This window comes from Lepisma saccharinum, chromosome 20 (assembly GCF_977018435.1).
Source record: "Lepisma saccharinum chromosome 20, izLepSacc3.1, whole genome shotgun sequence".
NCBI lineage: Eukaryota > Metazoa > Arthropoda > Insecta > Zygentoma > Lepismatidae > Lepisma > Lepisma saccharinum.
The window spans coordinates 22,948,044-22,971,016 of NC_139248.1; the positions used below are offsets into that span (position 1 = coordinate 22,948,044).

General features: G+C 40.9%; 1 protein-coding gene across 1 annotated transcript; it reads right to left on the minus strand.

Annotated features, from left to right (window-relative positions):
* LOC146003557 (uncharacterized) lies at positions 1–22,785 on the minus strand. Its single transcript, XM_083141853.1, has 5 exons — positions 22,635–22,785; positions 15,706–15,936; positions 6,246–6,375; positions 1,761–1,915; positions 1–837 (listed from the first exon to the last, which is right to left on the minus strand). The coding sequence occupies exons 1-5, from the start codon at positions 22,749–22,751 to the stop codon at positions 622–624; spliced, it is 849 nt and encodes a 282-aa protein (XP_082997979.1). The 5' UTR covers positions 22,752–22,785; the 3' UTR covers positions 1–621.
* Between the last annotated feature and the right edge of the window lie 188 nt (positions 22,786–22,973).

Genomic DNA, 22,973 nt, shown 5'->3' on the forward strand with positions numbered 1-22,973 from the left:
GTTTCAAAATTACTTGAGGGGTTACAAAAATTTATTGCAAGTGAAGTATTGAACTTACATAAATGAAACCAGTCCAGAATAAATGAGAAACTTACATTTTTTTTTTACACCTACAAATGTTCAATGTGTGCACCAAGGACAACACAGCACGCATCGACATGATAGTCTACTTCTTGCCACACTCCCATCAACATGGGCCTGTTGATAGTGTATATTGCTGCATCGATGATACACTCCCTTACGGCTGCTATATCACGCGGCATTGGTGAGACGAATACCCTGTCTTTGATGAACCCCTCAAAAAGAAGTCACACAGTGTAAGGTTCGGTGATCTGGTGGACTAAAACATTGCACAAAACGCTGTGAGTGATGTGGCTGATGTGAATGTCACCTAGCAGCAGGGGTGTGAACTCTCAGCTTAACAAAACATACACGCACAAACTATTTGCTTTCCTCGATTGTTCTGGACTGGTTCCATTAACATAAGTTCAATAGTTTACTTGCAATAAATTTTTGTAATCCCTCAATTATTTATGAAACACCCTGTATAAGAGTAGTGCATTGTAAAAATAAGTTTCTATATAATTGTGCTGTTAAATGCCTATTTTCAGATAATAAGGTTCAATTAAATTCTATCCGAGCTAGAAACCCAGCTGCCCCTCCTATGTAAATTTCCTTGCTGGGCCCAACCGTTAGAGCAGTTATGTAGTTGCCGACATCCAAAGTGGCAGTGTCCTTCATAGAATCCAGATCCCATTCACGGAGTGCATTGTCCCATCCTCCACTGTAAAGCTTGTTCCCATCACCTGCAAGCGAATTAATGATCCTGTCATGTCCCTAGAAAAGACAAAAATGATTTAAAGTTTCCATGCTATGAGCACAGGTTTGCTAAGTGTACAAGAATGAATCTCTAGCCAAACACACTGCTACAAATGCTGAAATTTTAATGTACTGATAAAGTATCAACTTAAAATTTATTACAAAATATGTCACAAGAAAGGAGTGCAAGTTGTGACTCGCCCATTCACAAATGATTATTATTATTATTATGTAAATGTGAGACTTTTCTCCTCAATCCACCTGCTGAGTGAATATATGCAGCACAAACTCTTTTCCATATTTTTAATATTTCATACAGTTAATGTACTGACATGCATAGTTAATCTATTTTGTTATGAACTTTAACACACATCGTTCAAGAAAAAGCTTGAAAAGTGTGGGAGGAGGAATTCCAGTATTTTTTTGGTATTTAGAAAACTTTAATCGTTGAATTAAATGGTAGAATATGAAAACATGACAAGGTTCCTGTATTTTACACTGATTTTGTTTTATCTAATGCAATTTTTACTTTGAATACTTCCTGACCTTTATTTCTGTTATTGACAATAAAAGTAACAAGCTTTCTTTGTTTTTGTAACGTGAAATGCACGATGTCAATTTCCAGTGGTGGGAGGGGTCAACCAGCTTGAATTAGTTCTATCTATTGCAGAGAGATGGCACTAGTGTTCACATGCCTACATGTGACCAATAGTGAATTACAATGTACCTGGAATGGTAACATTGTCCAAAATTTCCAAAAGGTGAAGGTAAATCAAGTCATCGTACCCATACCCTCTCCCAGTTGGGTGTCAGTGGCCCTAAAAACACCCCACACAAAGTTTGGGTGTCCCACGTGTGTTAATTTTTCCCATGAGGATTAAACGCCTATAATGTGCTGAATATGTGATACATATACAAACAAAATACATATATTAACTTACCTTTAGAGCTCCAATTTTATTAAATTTTGCTTGCACATCTCCGTGCACCAGTATATTCATCCCTTCCCTATCAACAAAGCATAGTTTTCCACCTGTAAGAACCATTGGTCCTCTCCCCATGATAGTGGTTTTTGTAGAATACTTATTGGTACCATCTGAAAAGTGCATAATAGACTTTTAGAATATATCGGCAAGGAAAACATGAACATTTATTTTCTCAGCTAACATTACTAAATAGAAATGTTATGTAAAAAGGTCGAAGATTGAACAAAGAATTATATTTTTTTTAGTGTTACATTTCATTACACTCCACCTCAAATTATATATCAGCGAAGGCAGTCACCAATACCAGTTCAAATATTTATCTGGTTTTGGATATCCTGTGGACTCTGCAAGATGTTGCACAAAACTTTTGTGGAGTCTCATTAACCCTGGAAATGATGCGAAAAGCACAATTTTAATTACACCAACATTGTGAGGCAAAAGTGGATTTCCTGATTAAATGTAAGCTATTGTATTGTTACTCATTATCTAAAAGTATGTACTTGAAATACTAGAATACACTTTTACTGCATTATAACCCATTAGAGATGTGCAAAATGGAAATACATGGTGCAACAATGAATCGGGCAATTTTGAACACACTACACTTAGAATAAAACAATACATAACAAAACATACATAAATACGGAGAAAATAGTACTCACTGTATCTGAGAAACTGTTTTTTTTTTCTTATTTCTTCTATTAATTTTGGTGGCTACTGCCACCAACCTCGTTGGAACTTGCTGTACTGTTGCTTGGCATGCAACCAACAACAAGTTCCTACAAGGATGGCGGCAGTGGCCACTGAAATTAATAGAACAAAGAAGAGTTTGACGGATACAGTGAGTACTTTTTTCTCCGCGTGTCTCTTCTCCCAATTATGAAAACATACATAATTAATACAAAATGAACTACTTTATTCATTGAAGAAAAAATACCACAATTAAATACAAATCAAATCCTTACACTGATTATTTGAATATACCATTACTAACATGACCTCCATTTCGTTCCACACACTTGAGCAGTCTTGCATGAGAATTTGAGCTATGTTTTCCCTGATCTGATCTTTAAGTTCATTTAGGGTGCGTGGGGGTTGGTTGTTAGACTTTGGTTTTCAAATACCCCAAAATAATTTAATCTCACGCGCACATATCTAGTGATCTGGTGGGCCAAGGAATATCCCATTATTGTTTCTGTAATATGCTTTTACAGTGAAGGTGCACTGTGCCCCGTTCTAGGACTCCTTCATAACTGAATGGTAAACAGAAGCTGCAAGATGGCAGTAGTCACATGTTACCTCTGACACAACAAATATCTCCATCCAGTGTTGCAAAACCACCTGATTCGTTGCTGCACCCTTTAGTTTTATCATGATTCAAAATATTCAGGATTTCACTACATGGTAAAATCGAGATTCTACAAATTATTTCTCCTTGAAGTGATGTTTTCACATTTCTGTAGTGAAAATTGTAATTTCCAAGACATTTCAAAGATTTGAAAACTTCAATAATAATTAATACTTGTAATACACAACCAATTAAAATTCAGCCATGTTTGGATTTCAAAACCAAGGAAAACATTTAAAACAATTGGGGATGGGGATTGAAAACTTTTTATCCATTCCCAGAACCTACATTTTGGGACCTTGTACAGTCAACGGCAAAGATAATGGTAGGCAAATTGTCCATCATTAATTTCATTACTTTTTATTCTACATCCTGTGTTGTTTTAAGGAATGAAATTATGTTGGTGCGAAACAGACATTGCCCTCTGCTTATTGATGTCTGTATTTCAATTCATCATATTGTGCAATGCAGACTGAATGAAAATGGTGATGGACAATTCGCCTACTGTTTCTTTTGCCGTTGGGTGTACATATCTACAACAAGCACAGAGCAGATAGAGAACAACACACAAAATGTACAGCACAAGTTTGAGTAATTAATCACTATTGTGTTCCATATCCAGCAGCAAAAGAAACATTTGAAAAAATATAAAGAACAGTGGAGTGGATATGTTTTAGGGAGCTTTCAGACCAAAGTGACATGTGTTCCTTGGTTTAACCCTCAGAAATAGGGCAATGTTTTGAACCAAAGAGAGACAAGCTACACATGTTACTTGTTGCCAATGTTTGGCTTGGACTGAACCATTTTCTCAATGGCTTTCATCTTGTCACTTCATGAATGTGCAGTGAATGCTTGCTTTCCCAGATAGCACGTAAGCTTGTGGCGATCTGATGATAGCTTGCCTATAGAAAAACTCAATATGCTGACCAAGGCAGAAATGTATTTTATTATAAAACACAAACTAAACGTAACGTTTCAACCTTCTAGCAAAGTCTTCTTCAGACTCTGCACCCAGTACAAATGTAACAAAGTACAAAACAGGACGATGTATATACACAAAAATTACTCCCCTCCAGACTATTAGAAAGTTGTTTTCCTGGAACATTCTACAGAGCATTCCCTGACATTCTCTATGAGACTCGGCGGCAAGCGGCCCTGCATCAACGCTTGTCTTTCCCAGTGAACGGGTCCGCGACTGTCACTTATATTAAACCTCATAAAAAAGTTTGGAGTAACAGGGTCAGTTCTGAATAAAAGTGGAAATAAAAATGGTAAAATATAGTATACAAAGACAATACGCACACTATCCGTGAGTTAAAAGAAAGTATTGTACGAGAAATCGGGAGAATTACAGTAGACGAACTTGCACGTGTAAATGCCAATTTCCTTCCGAGATGCCAGGAATGTGTTGCAGCAGAGGGGCATCATTTTCAACACCTTCCGTAGTCAAGGTTAGTACACAATATGAAAACTGTAATTTTAATAGCTGACTCTACCGACTGTCGCTGACCCGTTCACCGGGAAAGACAAGTGCTGATGCCGGGCAGCTTGCCGCCGAGTCTTGTAGTGAATGCCAGGGAATGCTCTGTAGCAGGTGGCCTTCCCTTGTCAACTGTACTTTCACCTGACAGGCGATTTAGCTAAACATTTTATTTCATCTGGAATGTGGTTGGGCTCTTTATCTCACGCTCTTTTTCCTTTCAGAAGCTTCTTAAGAATAGCGAAGAATGCAAACATGATAAAGGAAAACAGAAAAGAGGAAGAGAAAGGGATTATCTACGAAGTGAAATGTAAAGAATGTCAGAGTGTGTACGTAGGAGAAACGAAAAAGAGGTTGAAAGACAGGTTGAAACAACATGGGGATGATGTACGACTTAAGAGAGAGAGAAATGTGATATTTAAATACACGAGAGAAACAGGACATGACAGAGTGAGATGAGGATAAGCAGATAGGAAGGGAGAAGAGAATACTTGTGAGAAAATGGAAGGAGGCCAAGGTGAAGAAGACACAATGAACTGGAATGGGGGACTGAAGATAAAGAATGGAAGAAAGTGTTAGAAAGAGTGGAAAGGACAAGAGAGAAAGAGGAGACAAGAAGGAAGAAACAAAGGAAAAAGATCGTGAGATAAAGAGTCCAACCACATTCCAGATGAAAGAAAATGTTTAGCTAAATCGCCTATCAGGTGAAAGTACAGTTGACAAGGGTAGGCCATCCAGGAAAACAACTTTTCTAATAGTCTGGAGGAGAGTAATTTTTGTGTATATATATATCCTCCTGTTTTGTACCTTGTTACATTTGTACTGGGTTCAGAGTCTGAAGAAGACCTTGCTAGAAGGTTGAAACGTTACATTTAGTTTGTTTTATAATAAAATAAATTTCTGCCTTGGTCAGCATATTGAGTTTTTCATATCATGGAAACAAGGTTTAATGGTGTTATACTTGCCTATTGGTTGTCAAAAGTAAGTTTGATGTGGCAAGCTGGATACAAGTTCAAATTAAGTAGTACCCGGGAAGCAGGTTTTTGCAGATAGCTTGCAGCTAGTCATGACAAGTGTGATGGAGGTTTGAATTGTCAAGGTTGCTGCAAATTCGACTTGCATTAACGAGATAGCTGGATACAAGGTCATAGCTTGCCATGGAGAGTGTGCTGCAAGCTTCTCACTTGGCATGGCAAGATTGCTTCAGGCTTGCAGCAAGTTTTCTGTTCTATCTGTAGACTGACAAGGCCAGTGGCGTGCCCAGGATTTTTGAAAGGGAAGGGTTATGTGTACATTTTTTAAGTAATCCTCATTTTACTATATTTTCCTGCCTTTGATGTTCTTTTTTTAGAAATACTGGACCAAAAAGGAGGGGATTATAACTCCCACCAACCCCTCTTTGGGCACCCCACTGGACAAGGCCCATGTCACTTACCACTTATCACTTCATTGTGACCCACATCTCTGAAAGCTCCTGTAGAGCTGCACAAGTAACAAAGAGTTTAAAAACAAAAATCCCATATATAATGTTGTTAACCTTGGTTTTCTTATATTGATTTCCAATTTTTTGCACAAATTTGTTTGAATTGCATATATATGTCAACTTTCGTACCTTTAAGCTCAGTGACAACCACATCTTTATCTCTAACAGTGAAAAGGAGGTTGCCTTCTACCAGCAGGTCCCATATTTCCTCCACCATATTGTATACATATTTTTGAGTATCATTTTCCCACATGCTCACCTGTTAAGAAGAAAATAGGTCAATAACTCATTAATGTTCTTTCAAATAAAAATGTCTGTCAAGTTTTACTTTGGCATCCTCAAATGTGCAGGATTGTTAGTATGACTTTTGTAATGAAACAACCTGAATTGATTTTAATTGTATTATATCATAGCACCCTCACATTATCTTCAAACTCTACATGGCTCGGTATCCAGCTCACAATCTAATGACCAAAGTTTCCAGTTCAAGTCTCAGCTTCTTGGATGCGAGTGTTTCATGGTGTGTGAGTGTCTTCAATTAATTTCATGAAAGCATCATCCTCCTCAGTATTACAATTAGCATAAAGAGGCAGGAAGAGAAAGAAAGTAAATGTTTACAATTCATTGTACTTTGAAAGTAATATATTATTTTTCCATGTACCATAGACAGATAAGAATAAGAATCTTTAGTTAAAACATGCGTGACATACTATTGCACACATTTGTGCACATCCAGTTAGTCATAATGCAAATAAACTAGTCCATTCTGAAAGTAGCAAATTATCACAAGTAATTGTTACCAGTTTGGTATTTGGAGAACTGCCATTGTGTAGGTGAAGGTTGGGAGTCCAATAATATCTTTCAAAAAATAAGGATGTTATGCTCACACCGTGCCACAAGGTCTAAAGAACTTTGCGACAAGAGGAGGAATGCCCCCTTATCTCGCCTTACAAATATCACCCAAATAGTTATTAGTTTCATAAAGTAATATGTTACCATTATTACAATATATATATAAAAGCAAGGCCAAAAGTGCTAAATAAAAATCAAAGGAGGAGAAAGGAAACTGAGATTGGAAACACTCACCGGAGAGTGGAAAAATTCAGAATTTTCGCTAACTTCGAGAAGAGTGTTTCCTTTATCCTCCTTTGATTTTTACCATATATATGCTGATATATATATATATATATATATATATATATATATATATATATATATATATATATATATATATATATATATATACACACACACACACACACACACACACAGGGTGTCGCAAATCTCTTTCAACAACGCTTGGGTGCTGGTAGATATCATAAAAACAAGTAACTTTTCCCTATAAAGTTTACCTCGAAAGCACTTAGTTTCTGCGCTATAAGCGCTTAAACTCTATCTCCAACACAGCAAACGCTTGCTCTGACATAACTACCAGGGGCGCGTGGCAGGGTTGCCACTAGCGTTACTCGCTAAGAGAGATCACTTGAAAACAACAACTTGGGAGTCTTGCCTGAGCAAAATCCAAAACATTAATGATACTTGCGATGTTGTAAGAAGGATTGACAGTATTTATAAACTGACCAAGACAAATAATGGGCAGACTGAAATTCAAGATTACGTACTCATTCTAATATATCTCCATAATTGATCGATTGATTTGGTTTATTTTTAATTTGCTTTTCTGCCACCTTTGGCTAATCGCGAAGATTAGGATGATAGCTATGATGAAATAACAAATGACACCATTGTCTAGGCCGGGATTTAAACTTGAGACACCTGGCGCCTTGGCGATCTTTGCTAACAATATCACTAAGGAGTGTTTCGTGTATCATGCAATATCAACAATTGCAAGGGACACGTAAGGTAGGGGAAATCCACGAACGAACAAATGTAGACATGATGTGTTTGCTGCCTCGTTTCGAACTCGCAGACTGTAATGTTATTACAATTTATTTGAAAATTATTCCTATCTGTGCTACCGTTATTGCTAATCGTGTTCGTCTCATTAGGCATCCCCGATGGCGCAGTGGTAGCGCCGTCGACTTGTACTCAAGGAGTCCCCGGTTCGATACCCTGTGGAGGCACATAGTGGTTCGGATCCCACTTTAAACTGTAGCTCCAGTCCCAATTAGCCTTACTGTGTATTCAATGGACTTAAAACACCCAATCAATCAATCATAAGGAAATAATTGTAAGGCTATTTTAATTTTAATGATTCATTGATTGATTGATTTTGCTTTATTTTACTTTACTTTTTGTGCCACTTTTGGCTAATTTGCGAAGATGGGGATGAGTGATGATATGATGAAATTGATGAATGGACACTCACAAACATTCATACCCAAGCTGGGATTTGAATCCAAGACTCCTGGCATCGTAGCGCGATGTTCTAACCACTCCACCACAGACGCCGACTTTCAGTTTAATGAAAAACGTCCTTTAGACATGAACAAAATTCACACATTAAAACGAGTGCTTATTAAGAACCAAAACCAAGAAATGCATAATTATGTCAAGCGCTGAACTGTAAAGGGTACTCGTATTGCACATTTGCGCATTATTTACATTTGTTCGTTAGTGGATTTCCCCTATCTTACGTGCCCCTTGCAATTGTTGATATTGCATGATACACGAAACACTCCTTAGTGATATTGTTAGCAAAGATCACCAAGGCGCCAGGTGTCTCAAGTTTAAATCCCGGCCTAGACAATGGTGTCATTTGTTATTTCATCATAGCTATCATCCTAATCTTCGCGATTAGCCAAAGGTGGCAGAAAAGCAAATTAAAATAAACCAAATCAAACGATCAATTATGGAGATATTTTAGAATGAGTACGTAATCTTGAATTTCAGTCTGCCCATTATTTGTCTTGGTCAGTTTATAAATACTGTCAATCCTTCTTACAACATCGCAAGTATCATTAATGTTTTGGATTTTGCTCAGGCAAGACTCCAAGTTGTTGTTTTCAAGTGATCTCTCTTAGGGAGTAACGCTAGTGGCAAACCTGCCACGTGCCCTAGTAGTTATGTCAGAGCAAGTGTTTGCTGTGTTGGGTTGCATACGTACAGGATAGAGTTTAAGCGCTTATAGCGCAGAAACTAAGTGCTTTCGAGGTAAACTTTATAGGGAAAAGTTACTTGTTTTTATGATATCTACCAGCACCCAAGCGTTGTTGAAATATTTTTGCGACACCCTGTATGTATGTATGTATATACAGGGTGTTTCTAAAGGTCGTTTACAACGCTTGGGAGGTGATTCCTCACACGAAAACAAGCAAAAAGTCTAAGTTCCATTTTTACGACTGAGGCTTCGTTTCCGAGATAGGAGCCTCGCAAAAGGTGACAAAGTGAACGTCACACCTGACTGGGACGAATACTATAACAGATAGAGAGGCGGTTCCAAGGGAATCATAAAGGAATCGTATGTGCTCAGTCCGGAAGTCACTATGAAAAGTTCACTGCACGCATGCGCAATGGAGTCCTCAAAGGAATTGGGGATTTCCAGCAAGAACAATACATGGAAAGGGTATGTAACGCAGCAAGAAGGACCGTGACAATGAGAAATGCGTTCAAGACAACACATCCCGACCTCAAACATCAAAACATGAGCACCGAACACAAAATCCGAAAAGTTGAGCACGGTTGCATACCCCAGTTACACGCGAGGAATGAACGAATCATGTCATGTGGCATACGAGAGACACATTACTCCACCAGGAGGAGGGAAAGAAAAACACAATATCAGATGATTGCGACAACGTGTATTTTTACACGCGACAACTACGTAATATCCCCCCCCACACACACACAACAAACAACAAATGCTACAATATCTTACGCACAGACAGTCCCTGTCACTGTACACCAACTGAAGATGTCACTTTCACCACACAATGGGGGTGGGGAGCAATACCAAGAGTGTTCTCACTGAGATTTGCCGAGGGCAATAATCACAGACGGTTTTCAAAATGTCTGCCGTTTACTTCTACGCAGAGATGACAGCGACGAATCAAGGATTGTCGAGTACGAGCAAACAAGCCAGGTGTATCTGCTATAGTGGAACCACAAGCAAAACAACCTGCGCAGACCCGCGACTCCTGTGCACCGTACTCCCGCGAGTAGAGGAGGGGGAGAGTGGACCATGCTTCCTTATGGCCCGAGGTGGAGGGAAGAAGGGAAAGCTTCGCGGGGACTTTTCGTCCCAAGGTTTTTTTCCTTGTGGTCGATCTGTACAGTCGCGGCGGCGACGTTGATGCGAACAACGAGGTCCTCAGCTGATGTGACAGGTGTGTCGTATACGAGGGTTTTCATTTCTCCCCATAAGAAAAAATCGAGAGGGTTGAGATCTGGCAACCTCGGTGGCCAAGGCACAGGCTCATCCCTACCAATGAACCTATTGCGAAACACGTCATGCAGGAAATGTCGTACATTACGATCGAAATGAGCTGGTGCCCCATCTTGTTGGTACCACCTTTCTTGCCGCAGTGCCAAAGGTACGGTCTCCAACAGTTCAGGCAGAATCTGACAAAGAAATGCATGATACGTGCGACCATTCAGGCGAACAGGGAGAATGTATGGTCCAATTAAATGATCATGTACTATCCCGCACCACACATTCACTGAAAACCTGTGCTGGTGATGGGCCACAAAAAGTGCATGTGGGTTCTCAAAGTCCCATACATGACTGTTTCTACTATTGAAGACATCCATCCTGGTGAAAATGGCTTCATCTGTACACAATACGTTTGCCCCGAAGTGAGGGTTTGTGTCCAGCTGATGCAACAACCATTGGCAAAACTCCATACGAGGGCGAAAGTCACGAGGTAACGGTTCTTGTACTTTCTGCAGTTTAAAAGGGTGCATTCCTTCCTCTGACAACACTCGCCAAACATTCACATGGGACGTGTTTCGTGCCCGAGCAAGCACTCGCGTACTGGTGCCAGGATGTTCTGCGACCGCTGTTAACACATCTTCTGTAAACTGATGTGTGCGTACACTTCGGGGTCTTCCAACTTCTTGCCGCGGTGGTAACACTGACCCTGTTTCACGCAGTCGACTGTCCACTACCTGAAAGAAGGTGTGAGACGGTAAACGTCTATGTGGAAAGCGTTCTCCATAAAGACGCCTTGCCTCACGGTTATTACCACGTGCCTCCCCATACATGAGATGCATGTCTGCTAGCTGCTGGGTCGTATACGCAGCCATCTGTGTAATAGGGAGCTGGAACTGCAAAGTATCGTTTTTGTTTAACACTGGCACACTGCACAAATTGGTCGTATCACCGTACGAACACCACATACCAATTGTAGCGATACTTGACTTGCCCACTCCACCACGTCAACTTCTTTCAATACAACATACTAGTACTCTTCAACCTAGAGCGAACTGCTGATCATATCCCAGCACATGTAACACGACTGGAACGACTGCCGGAGAGAACCAACCCTTCGAGCTCCACTCGCGGGAACAGCAGTCATGAAGGTCAAACGTAGACTACGAGAGCCAGACTTGCCTGTGCAGCGCTTCCAAAACTGGTCTCTTTTACGTCACAATGATCGCGTGCGAACACTTTTGGTATTGCTCCCCACCCCCTTTGTGTGGTGAAAGTGACATCTTCAGTTGGTGTACAGTGACACGCACTGTCTGTGCATAAGACATTGCATTTGCTGTTTGTTGTGTGTGTGGGGGGGGGGGATATTACGTAGTTGTCGCGTGTAAAAATACACGTTGTCGCAATCATCTGATATTGTGTTTTTCTTTCCCTCCTCCTGGTGGAGTAATGTGTCTCTCGTATGCCACATGACATGATTCGTTCATTCCTCGCGTGTAACTGGGGTATGCAACCGTGCTCAACTTTTCGGATTTTGTGTTCGGTGCTCATGTTTTGATGTTTGAGGTCGGGATGTGTTGTCTTGAACGCATTTCTCATTGTCACGGTCCTTCTTGCTGCGTTACATACCCTTTCCATGTATTGTTCTTGCTGGAAATCCCCAATTCCTTTGAGGACTCCATTGCGCATGCGTGCAGTGAACTTTTCATAGTGACTTCCGGACTGAGCACATACGATTCCTTTATGATTCCCTTGGAACCGCCTCTCTACCTGTTATAGTATTCGTCCCAGTCAGGTGTGACGTTCACTTTGTCACCTTTTGCGAGGCTCCTATCTCGGAAACGAAGCCTCAGTCGTAAAAATGGAACTTAGACTTTTTGCTTGTTTTCGTGTGAGGAATCACCTCCCAAGCGTTGTAAACGACCTTTAGAAACACCCTGTATATATATATATATATACAGGGTGTTGCAAAATACCTGTTACAACGCTTGGGAGGTGATTCTACAAGTAAAAACAAGGAAAAAATGTCATGTGAAAAAATGTCGAAATCGGCACCGTTTTCGAGTGACAGGCGTGCGAAAATCGCCTCACACCATGTGTAAAGTACAATAACTCAAGAAGGAAGAAATATAGCAATGTCGGAATAAAATAATACAAACAAAATCGTACCTGGTGAATACAATGGTGCATCAATTGAGGCCCAGTGTAAATTGCGCAAGGGGACTCTCAAAGAAAGTGGGGAATCCCCTGATGGAAAATACAAGAAATTTACTACTATCTTCTACATAATGTTGAGATCGGAATGTAGCCAGTAAAAAATGGCGACGTATGTCCACATGTCCCACTACTGCTGGGACACCGTCCCACACCCGGGAAATAGGAAAATAACTGCAAATCTCCTGTTGTACACGGTTCACATTGCGGTTCGAAGAAAAGAAACCAATTTGTCGCATGTCTCACTACTGCTGGGACACCATCCCAAATGGAAAAAAATACTGGAAAATCATAAAAAAAAGTTTTCAATCCCTTAATGTTGACACACTACTTTGCAGTACGAAAAACAAAAGTTAAACAATGGCCACATGTCGTTAGGCTGTACATATACTACAAGAGAGCTCCCCAAAGAAAGTGGGTAATCCTCGAAGGAATGAAGACGGAGAATGGCGAGAAAACGCACACAATGGCATGTAACATTTCCAGGCACAGCACATCTGGAAGGGATTCCACTGAGAAGCGCACAACCTCCGCACATGCAGATCGACGGTATGAAGTACAGCGATATCCAGCATCTTCACTCGCACCTTTCACTAAAGGACACTATGTGGTGCTGATAGGGGCTCACACAAACACCGGTATACTCAGAGACGTTGTTGAAAATGTCCGCCATTGACTTCAAGACAAAGATGGCATCGGCGAAGCACTGATTGTCTGGTACGTGCAAATACCTCTGGCATGTCACCAATTGTCCCAGCAGCGGCACTAACACGAGCAACGAGATCCTCAGCACTTTCCACAGGGGTTTCATACACGAGCCTTTTCATTTCTCCCCACACAAAGAAATCCAGTGGTGTGAGGTCGGGGGAACGAGGTGGCCACGGTAAAGGTCCACCCCTGCCAATCCAACGATCGCCGAAAATATCGTTGAGTAAGGCTCTGGCTCCCCGGTCGAAATGTGCGGGGGCGCCGTCGTGTTGAAACCAGATACGTTGTCTACCTGCCAGTGGCACGTTTTCCAAAAGTTCAGGTAATACGTCATGTAGAAACACCCGATAATTCCCACCACACAAAGTAGATGGCAAAATGTACGGGCCTATCAAGTGGTCACCTACTACGCCACACCACACATTCACTGCGAACCTATGTTGATGATGGCGCACAATGATTGCATGCGGATTGTCCATATCCCAGACGTGGCTGTTGTGGCTATTGAACATGCCGTCCCTGGTGAACATTGCCTCATCGGTCCACAAAACTATTGTTGGGAACTCTGGAATGGAAAGAGTTTGTTGCACGTACCATTGGCAGAAATCCATGCGTAGGGGAAAGTCCGTGGGCAGTATGTGGTGCACCTTATGCAATTTGTATGGGTGCAATCCCTCCTCTCGAAGAACGCGGAACACATTGCTATGGTGGGTTTGTTGAGTACGAGCAATGACACGTGTGCTGGTGTCAGGACGGTCTCGTATCGCGTCCAACACGTCCTCTTCAAATTGCACAGTGCGCACAGTGCGGGGTCTTCCACAATCCCACCTACGGGGTAGTAGAGATCCAGTTTCACGCAGTCGAGCATCAAGTCTTTGAAAGAGTGCATGTGCTGGTAATCGCCTATTGGGAAAACGTTCGTGATACAAACGACGTGCTTCACGGCTGTTTCGGTTTGCCTCTCCATAAACGAGATGCATATCAGCAAGCTCGTGGGTAGAGTACTCCACCATTGTCTTGTTCGAGAACTGCCCAGAAACAGGGGCACTTTCCCTCCGAGTGACGGATCACAACTACCGTGATTAGCACCCACGTAATGTCACACAGGTGTCCACGCAGTTGTTGCAAACCGAGAAAGAACACGGGAATACGTACTCTACGTACAGTATTCCTTAGCGCAATTCAACCATACACACACGCCAGACTAAACTCCACGCTGCGAGACGCAGAACAAGACAGGAAAAACAACGGTCGACTACAGTCTCTACGTAGTATCCACCAACACTAATACGTAACAGGTGACCTACACTCACAGCGCCTCTAGTGGAGCTTTCTGTATCAATTAGCTGAAATCAATCTGAGCGTAATTTGACGGCATAGCGTCATTTTCGAGTGAATTTCCTATTTCCCGAGTGTGGGACGGTGTCCAAGCAGTAGTGGGACATGTGGACATACGTCGTCATTTTTTACTGCCTACATTCCGATCTCAACATTATGTAGAAAATAGTAGTAAATTTCCTATATTTTCCATCGGGATTCCCCACTTTCTTTGAGAGTCACCTTGCGCAATTTACACTGGGCCTCAATTGCTGCACCATTGTATTCGTCAGGCACGATTTTGTTTGTATTCTTTTATTCCGACATTGATATCTTTCTTCCTTCTTGAGTTATTGTACTTTACGCATGGTGTGAGGCGATTTTCGCACGCCTGTCACTCGCAAACGGTGCCGATTTCGACATTTTTTCACATGACATTTTTTCCTCGTTTTTACTTGTCGAACCACCTCCCAAGCGTTGTAACAGGTATTTTGCAACACCCTGTATATATATATATATATATATATATATATATATATATATATATATATATATATATAAAATTTCAGTAACATGATACTAATCCAGTTACTGTAAAAAATAACTTGTTCATTCATAGGTGCTAACTTTAGGAGGACAAGGGACATTCTGAATCCATAAAATTCTTCGAGAGGTATTACATTATATGTCAAAAATATAGTTTACATCAATCTTCCCCCTCACCCAATATTTATGTGACGTTGGCGCTACTGAACATGTTATTTGTATTACATTCCCAAGCAACTATAGATGTGAGATTATGTACTAAACCGATGCCTTAGAGCAGATCCATTTCCTATCCATTATACATTTAAAAAAAGGCTAAGAAGATATGGGAGAGGAGATACTCTGCCACTGGCAATGTCGTTCCTTGCTCAGAAAGTGGCTCCTTCTCCCCAAAGTTACCACTAATGGTGCTGATGGCATATTATGCTCTTGCTTTATACTAAATGACATACAGTTTTGGGTTATGCTACTTACGATGCCCTTTTCGTCTCCAGAAAAAAGCCTCTCTTCACTGAATCGCAGCCTATGAACAGGCTCCTCGTGTCCTGTTAGTGTCTGCTTGGGCTCCCAGGATCCAATAGCCCAGGTGTTGATGTTTCCATCATTCGAGCAGGTGTACAACGTGTTTCCTTTTGCTGCCATGTGGTACACCACATACTGATTGGCTTGAATCTCACCCACAAGGTTTAGGTCAGGAGTCCATACCTGTAAGAGTGTTGCTTGCTTTACTACAATCTACAAGCTCTGATGTTATTACTATATATTTGTAGAATTGTGATTGCTCAAGATCAAGCTTGGGTTGATAGTTCCCCTTACCCAGCGAAAAAGAAAGTAAAATGTAATGAAAGATGGCACAATATAGGACTGGCTACAAAAAACTGAAAGGAATTCTGGGCATGCCACTGCTGGGGAGATAGGACATTAAGTTTGCCTGCAAGACTAAACGTGCCTGCCTTGTCAAGTGAGCAAACCTGTTTCTGCAGGCATTAAGCTTGCAGCAACCATATATCAAGCAAATTATGGACAGAAATGTTACGCCTCCCTTGCGCGAGTAGATGCGTATCTGAACCCTGCTAAAACCATCCCACTTCGCTCGGTAATACAAAACGTTTCTCGCGCGACGAATACCGATGTTCTGGCTCCCGTGTGACGGTAGGTGCCTTACTCGATCCCTGCTAAGAACATGCCACTTCGCTCGGTAATACAAAACTATTCTCGCGCGACGAATACCGTTGTTACGGCACCCGTGCGACGGTAGGTGCCGCACACTATCCCTGCTAGAACCATGATGCTTCGTTCGGTAATAGGAAACGTTTCTCGCGCGACTAATGCGCATGTTACGGCTCCCGTGCGACGGTAGTTGCCTCACTCTACCTCCGCTAAAACCATGCCACTTTGTTCGGTAATAGGAAACTGCTCTCGCGCGACCAATACCGATGTTACGGCTTCCGTGCGACGGCAGGTGCTGCACTCGATCCCCGATAAAACCATGATACTTCGCTCGGTAATTCAAAACTATTCTCGCGCGACGAATACCGATGTTACGGCTTCCGTGCGACGGTAGGTGCTGCACCCGATCCCCGCTAGAACCATGATACTTCGCTCGGTGATACAAAACTATTCTCGCGCGACGAATACCGTTGTTACGGCTCCCATGCGACAGTAGATGCGCACAATCTCTTTCCAGAATCCTCGCTTTGCTTGGTGATGTGATTTGAAAAATCCGTTTACACGTGGTTTCATGCGTAACACGCACCATAGTTTTCTAGAGGGATAATTTTTTTTAAAAAAATATATTTGCTTTATTTTATTTGCCTTTTGTGGCACTTTTGGCTAATTTGCAAAGATGGGGATGAATAGTCACTCACAATTCACAAACATCCCCAGGCCGGGATTCGAATCCGGGACCTCTGCCGTTGTAACGCGATGTGCTAACCACTCCGCCACAGGGCCGGCTGGGATATATTTTTGGATAACGTGCTCATTGTATAGGTATACTAGTAAATATGGTACAATTTAGTTTTTAGTCTGAAGGACAAAAATTTTCGGGGCATTTTTTGTTTCTTAAGCATAAGATGTGGGAGAAAGGTCACAATTTGCAAAAGAAAAATTGCCAACCTCCGTGGTATAGTGGTTAGCACAGCGTGCTACGACGCTAGATGTCCCGAGTTCGAATTTCGGCATGTCCGTTGATGTTCTTTGTGAATATCCCTTCATCATGTCATCCTCATCGTCCCGATTAACCATAAATAACAAAAATCAAATGAAAGCAAAATAAAAATTAATGAAAATATACATAGACAATGTATCTACCAATACTCGTTCATCCCGCTGTAATGTATGCATTAATATTGGATTGTTAAGTTGCGTGGTGAATACTACTTGCCCCCCCCCCCCTTTTCCCCGACAAAAATCGTGGTTGCGCCATTGTCCAAGGTGGGATGAGAGTGAAATCTCCCCTCTGCACAGACTAAATTATTTGGGCCGCCTTAAGAGGTTTTGAATTGTCTTTCTGGACAATGTTAGACAAATTGTCGTAACTTCATGTTCGTTTTTTACAAAAACTATTATGTATATGAATATGAAATTTTAACATTAAAGTCTCTGAGTATTTGTTATCACTTTAGGTTCACTGCGAAATAAATTATCAAAACAAATCTTTGTCCATCTTACTCGATAAAAAGGACTCATCATAATTACTGTTTGCCGTTTTAAACCAGCGGCGGCTCAAGGGGTAGAGCCGCCGTGCCATGGCACTACCCTCAGAAGAAATTCATACGTCGCCAAGTAAAGTTAAATGAATACATTCATAGTTTACAGACAAGGAGATTCGAATCTTGCAATCGGTCAAGCTGACGTGACGACCGCCCCAACCTCCTCACTGCATCGCCGTGCAACAGTCCGTGCCGCGGAAGAGCTGGCCTAATCATGGACCTAACCAAGTTGACACACGTTCAGAGGGTTGAAGAAGTCTCAGCGAGGAACATTTCCACCATGAGCCGAGAACAAAGTGGCAGGGGGCGGGGTTAGCCCATAAGAAAGCGTGTCAGTCTTAGCCTGGCCTGGCGAGGGAACTCTCTGTATTGACACGACACAGTTGCCACCTTCAGAAAAAAGTCGCTAAATACGACTGGTTTGTAAGACCCGTTGGGGATGTAATTTCTGCCTACTTTTGGAGAAACGAACCTAATATTTTTCCAAAGTTAAATGAACATTTTTGATAATAGATAGATGCACCAAGAGGGCCATCCAGACTTTTTAAAAAATATCCTATGATGATGCGAGTTTCCTTTGGCATTTCGACAATTTCTTTTCATAATAAAGATATTTTCGACATCCAGTTAGAATACGTGTGCATTGGGGAGGAGAAGGTGATAGGATTTGTTTTTCCTTTCCTCTTGTAATTGTTATATATTTTTAGGGAAGTTTCCTGTAGTGTATAAAGATAGGTTAGTGAGTGAAGATGAATCGGATTAGTACGTTATTACTTAAACACATGTTGTTTTCCACGTTACCAAACGAGGACAAACATCTTGGCTAGTGGCGCAACCTCAAGGAGGGGCGGGGGGTCATTGCGGAGGTTTTTTTTTTCTATTTACTTGATCACGTTGGCACTACCCATCGAAGTTGCCGCCGGTCGCCACTGTTTTAAACCATCACTTTACAAACTGCACAAAGCTCCTCCATAAATCAGTTCGAATTCCTGTTTCTTGTGGGTGGTGTTCCGATTGCTACTGCAATCTTCTTGTTATGCATAAATGTAAATAAAGGGGACGGATTTTAATGTGCAGCACCTTTCCAAAAATATAGCTGTTTTGACACCGATCGTTTGAGATGTGTATTTTAGAACATGAAATCAAGTAAAATTAACACACTTAGTTGCACCTTTTCGTGAGATGAGCACATTTGTCCCCTTTATACCCCTCTTGATGCTTCCGCATATTTTTTCCGTCCTTTTCTATCAAGTTTTGTTAAAAAATTGGACAGAAAAATAAATGATTTTCACTCTTCTTCAGCAGCTACATAAATTCGAGAACGACAGCTATAAAATAGTATAATATGATCGTTGCAGCCCTGATAGTTCCGCAGATAATGTAGCAAAACCCGCGAGAGAAAACACAAACTTCAACATAAGCTATTCGGCAGAACCACCGTTCTCTATGCGGTCCGCGCGCATTATATACAGAAGGCGCAGAAAAAGAGAGCATTGAATAAAGGCATTTTATCAGCTTCTTTTTTTTTTGCACCTTCTTGAAACAATCGAGGCTGTGCTCAAGGGAGGAATAAGTATGGGCCGATTTGTGGAGCAGCTCTGTGCGATTTATAAATAGAAAATCATCTTTACTAAGTGATCATTAATTATTATAGTAAACAATATCACATTGTTTTAGAGAGAGACAGAGAGAGGCATCTCAAATTAAACGAAATTCCTTCTTAACACTTATAGGCTATTGTTTCATTATTTTAATGATAATAATAATAGAATAGAATATATTTATTTGAGCGGACATGTTTCGTCATCGCGGGCCGCTCTTACAACAAACCCTTATCAAATAAGTGGTATTTTCTATTTTCTTTCTTGAGGACATGGGGTGCCCAGATCCCCTTCCCCTATGTGCGCACCCCTACGCCGCTGGTTGTTAATTTTTGGCGCTTGGAAGGGGAATTATATGTATACATCATATATCTATTATTGCGATACTCAATAGTACCTACTGGAATTCCCCCTCTCCAAATTGAAATTTTCCAGATACCACAGTGCGTGCATACACCTACCTCAGTGGCGTATGCTGGTTCTAACGAGTGGGTAATCTCCGACCCTTGATCCTCAAACTCCAAAAGTTTCCGTGCAATTTATGTCAGGATCCATATTGGATTTAGGAATATTGTGTTGGAATGTTTGTCTTATTGCTACGACCACAATCAATTAATTCTCGTTATTGCAGTTTAATATACGTGTAGAATTTCAAATAATAAAACAAGACAGTATTATAAAGCTATAAAAAAACAACCTGTGAAATATAAAATGAAAGACGTGCACTAGTGAAATAAAAACCCGCAATATTAATTTAAGTTCAAAATTCAACTTACCCCAGGACCCGATTACTTGTGCCGTACTACATCCAAAGCACGCTGTTTGTCCAGTTGCACGTCAATACGTGTCTGTGCCAAAGATTGCAGCTTAACAAAGGAAATTATGTGACTTTTGGATTTTTCATGTTTGGCACAAGCGTTGCAAAGATTACAGTATCCGCCTCGCGTCCATACATTCTTTTCAGCCCCGAAAAGTAAGCACGGCCAACAAAAAAGCAAATCTTATTAACACTTATACTTCCTGTCAACCATGGTGTTTTGTCATAATTTGCTTGCGAAAAAGCCTCACATATTCCCGATTTTTGTCTTTGTGTGTAGAAATAAGTTCAAGCGATGACACTGGACAACCTGTATTAACAATTTGCAACTTCTCCTGAAAAGATCTTGTTCCAAAAGGTTTGACCAGCAATCTTGTATCGCATCCATTACCTTTAACACAGCACTATCACGACAAACACTAACACCTAAATAAATAATAAACACGAAGCAGAGCACGAAGCCAACGACTACACGCATTCAGTTTCACGCGCCAAACTTCTGTTGTTGTGTTCCTGGCTCAGAATGAAATTCCCTATGAATGATAAAAAAAAAATCCCTTTCCGAGCTCGAAATGTCAGGTTTTAAAAGTTCGAATCATTGAAGGCCAGAGTCAGAATTTTATTTCGGGATGGGGATCATCCCTTATTAGCAGCCGCCACATAAAGTTGAAACAGTGGGGTTAGAAGTCCTGAAGATGAATCTCAGATTATTACAACGTATTATGTAAGGTGTTTAATCCTGCTAATGAAGTAAAATTAATTACCACTATACACTTTTTAAATTAGATATTTGTAGGATTTCGGGGAATGGGGTTTCAGCCCCCCGAGTCCTCCACCTGGCTACGTGCCTGATGTGTTTTTCGTTTTATGTTTAATTCGTTCATCTTCATCACTATTAATCTAAAGAGGCGGAATATAGCAACTTAAGTTAACTAATATACCGGGTGGTCCATTTATAATGATTGTATGGAATATCGAATGCAGAATGCATCCAATCGAAAAATTGCACAGAATAAAAGTTTGATACTATTGGGGGGGTAAGTCAATGCCGCAAAAATTTCGTCGCCGCCACCCACCCCTTAGGGGGGGGGGGGCGGGGGGTAAATTTGAAATTTCAAATGGAACACTCCCATTTGTTTTACATATTTGGATTCCGTGTTGAAAAAGAATTTTTTCTTTGAAAAATTTTGTAAAAAAATTGCAAACTTCGAACATTTATAAACATTTGGTAGTTTCAGATTCATTTTGTTCCCTTTATGTAATAATGGTGTTGGTTTCCGTTGAGAACATTGCATAAACGAATTTTATTCAAAAAATGTTTGCAAAGAATTCTGCAAAAGAAATTTTTTTGCAATTTATGTTTTTGTGTAACAATAAATAATATTAATTTGTTCCAACTCTTTGGTTTCAAGGAACAATTTCATATGAACAACAAAATTAAGTATGTTACTACAAATTAGTTATCATTTGAGGTACACAAATAAATGTTTAAAGGAGCAAATTTTCAAAATGATGACCGTTCTCATCAATGCATTTCAAGACACAGTGTCTGAAGCTCCACACTGTTCGTCCCAAAATGTCAGGAGTGATAGAGGCACAAGGATGGGGGGAGTCAGCATATAGGTGCTTTAATTGCTTAAGCTTTGAATTTTAATTTAGTTTGCTTCATTTTCAATATTTAAGCTTTTTCCTTTTGATAAATTTATCTTCAAGTAACAGAAATCAGCAAGACAGAAGCAAATGTAAAGTGAAAATTAGTGTAGAATTGGTTTGCCCATGTTATTCAATTTTCCTGTTCTTCGCACTCTACCGGGTATGTTTTCCCTATTCAGCGGAGGGAACGGAAAAAGGCTCTGACGGTTGAGAGTGCGACCGGTGGATGGGTGGACTCTCACAAGAAGGAGCTTACCCTAGGCACGGAATCACCGCGCCTGAGAAGGAGTGTTTCCTCCCCCTCTTTCCTCCCTCCTCGCAAGGGTTGTAAGGGAAGCGGGAGGAATGACGTCAGGGTGAGATTCCCTGAAGTCATTCCACCGGCTGGAGAAAGGTTCCCGGACATTCAGCGGCAAACGGTTGGAAGCATTCGCGCGCTGGAAGCAAAGAAATGTATGCATCGAACTTGGTTTGGAAGAATATTGCGAAGAAATATATATATATATATATATATATATATATATATATATATATATATATATTTAAAAAAAAAAGAAGAAATACAGCCGGGTCATCTGCGATTACCTAGATGACCCAGAGTATACGCCGCTGACCTACCTTGACTTTTCCATCATTGGCACCGCTGTAGAGCTTGCCGTCGTAAAAAAGCAAGCATTCCAAGTCATCAGTGTGTTTCACATCGTCACCTGCTGTAGCCTTGATTGTTAATGTCATTTCCGTAAACCAGACTTCAGCCTCCAACCAAACACTAACGTATCCCGAAGGCTAATGGTTACTGCACTGAAACCGAGCAGCCAATGGAAGCCCGGTTATTTAACAACTTCCGGTTAAATATAGCACCGCCTCCGAATCTCTCGAAACCTCTTTTGAACTTAAAATAGCTTGTCGGACTGTGCCAGAAAACTCTCGGTAGGACTCGATTTGATTCTAATCATT

Bases quoted from the DNA above. Each gene is read 5' to 3' on its own strand.
- LOC146003557 (XM_083141853.1), bottom strand. From the start codon at position 22,751: ATGACATTAACAATCAAGGCTACAGCAGGTGACGATGTGAAACACACT. The intron at 6,376-15,705 runs GTAAGTAGCATA...TCTTCTTAACAG, and splicing joins CTGGAGACGAAAAGGGCATC to GTGAGCATGTGGGAAAATGA. The intron at 838-1,760 runs GTAAGTTAATAT...TGTCTTTTCTAG, and splicing joins ATAAAATTGGAGCTCTAAAG to GGACATGACAGGATCATTAA.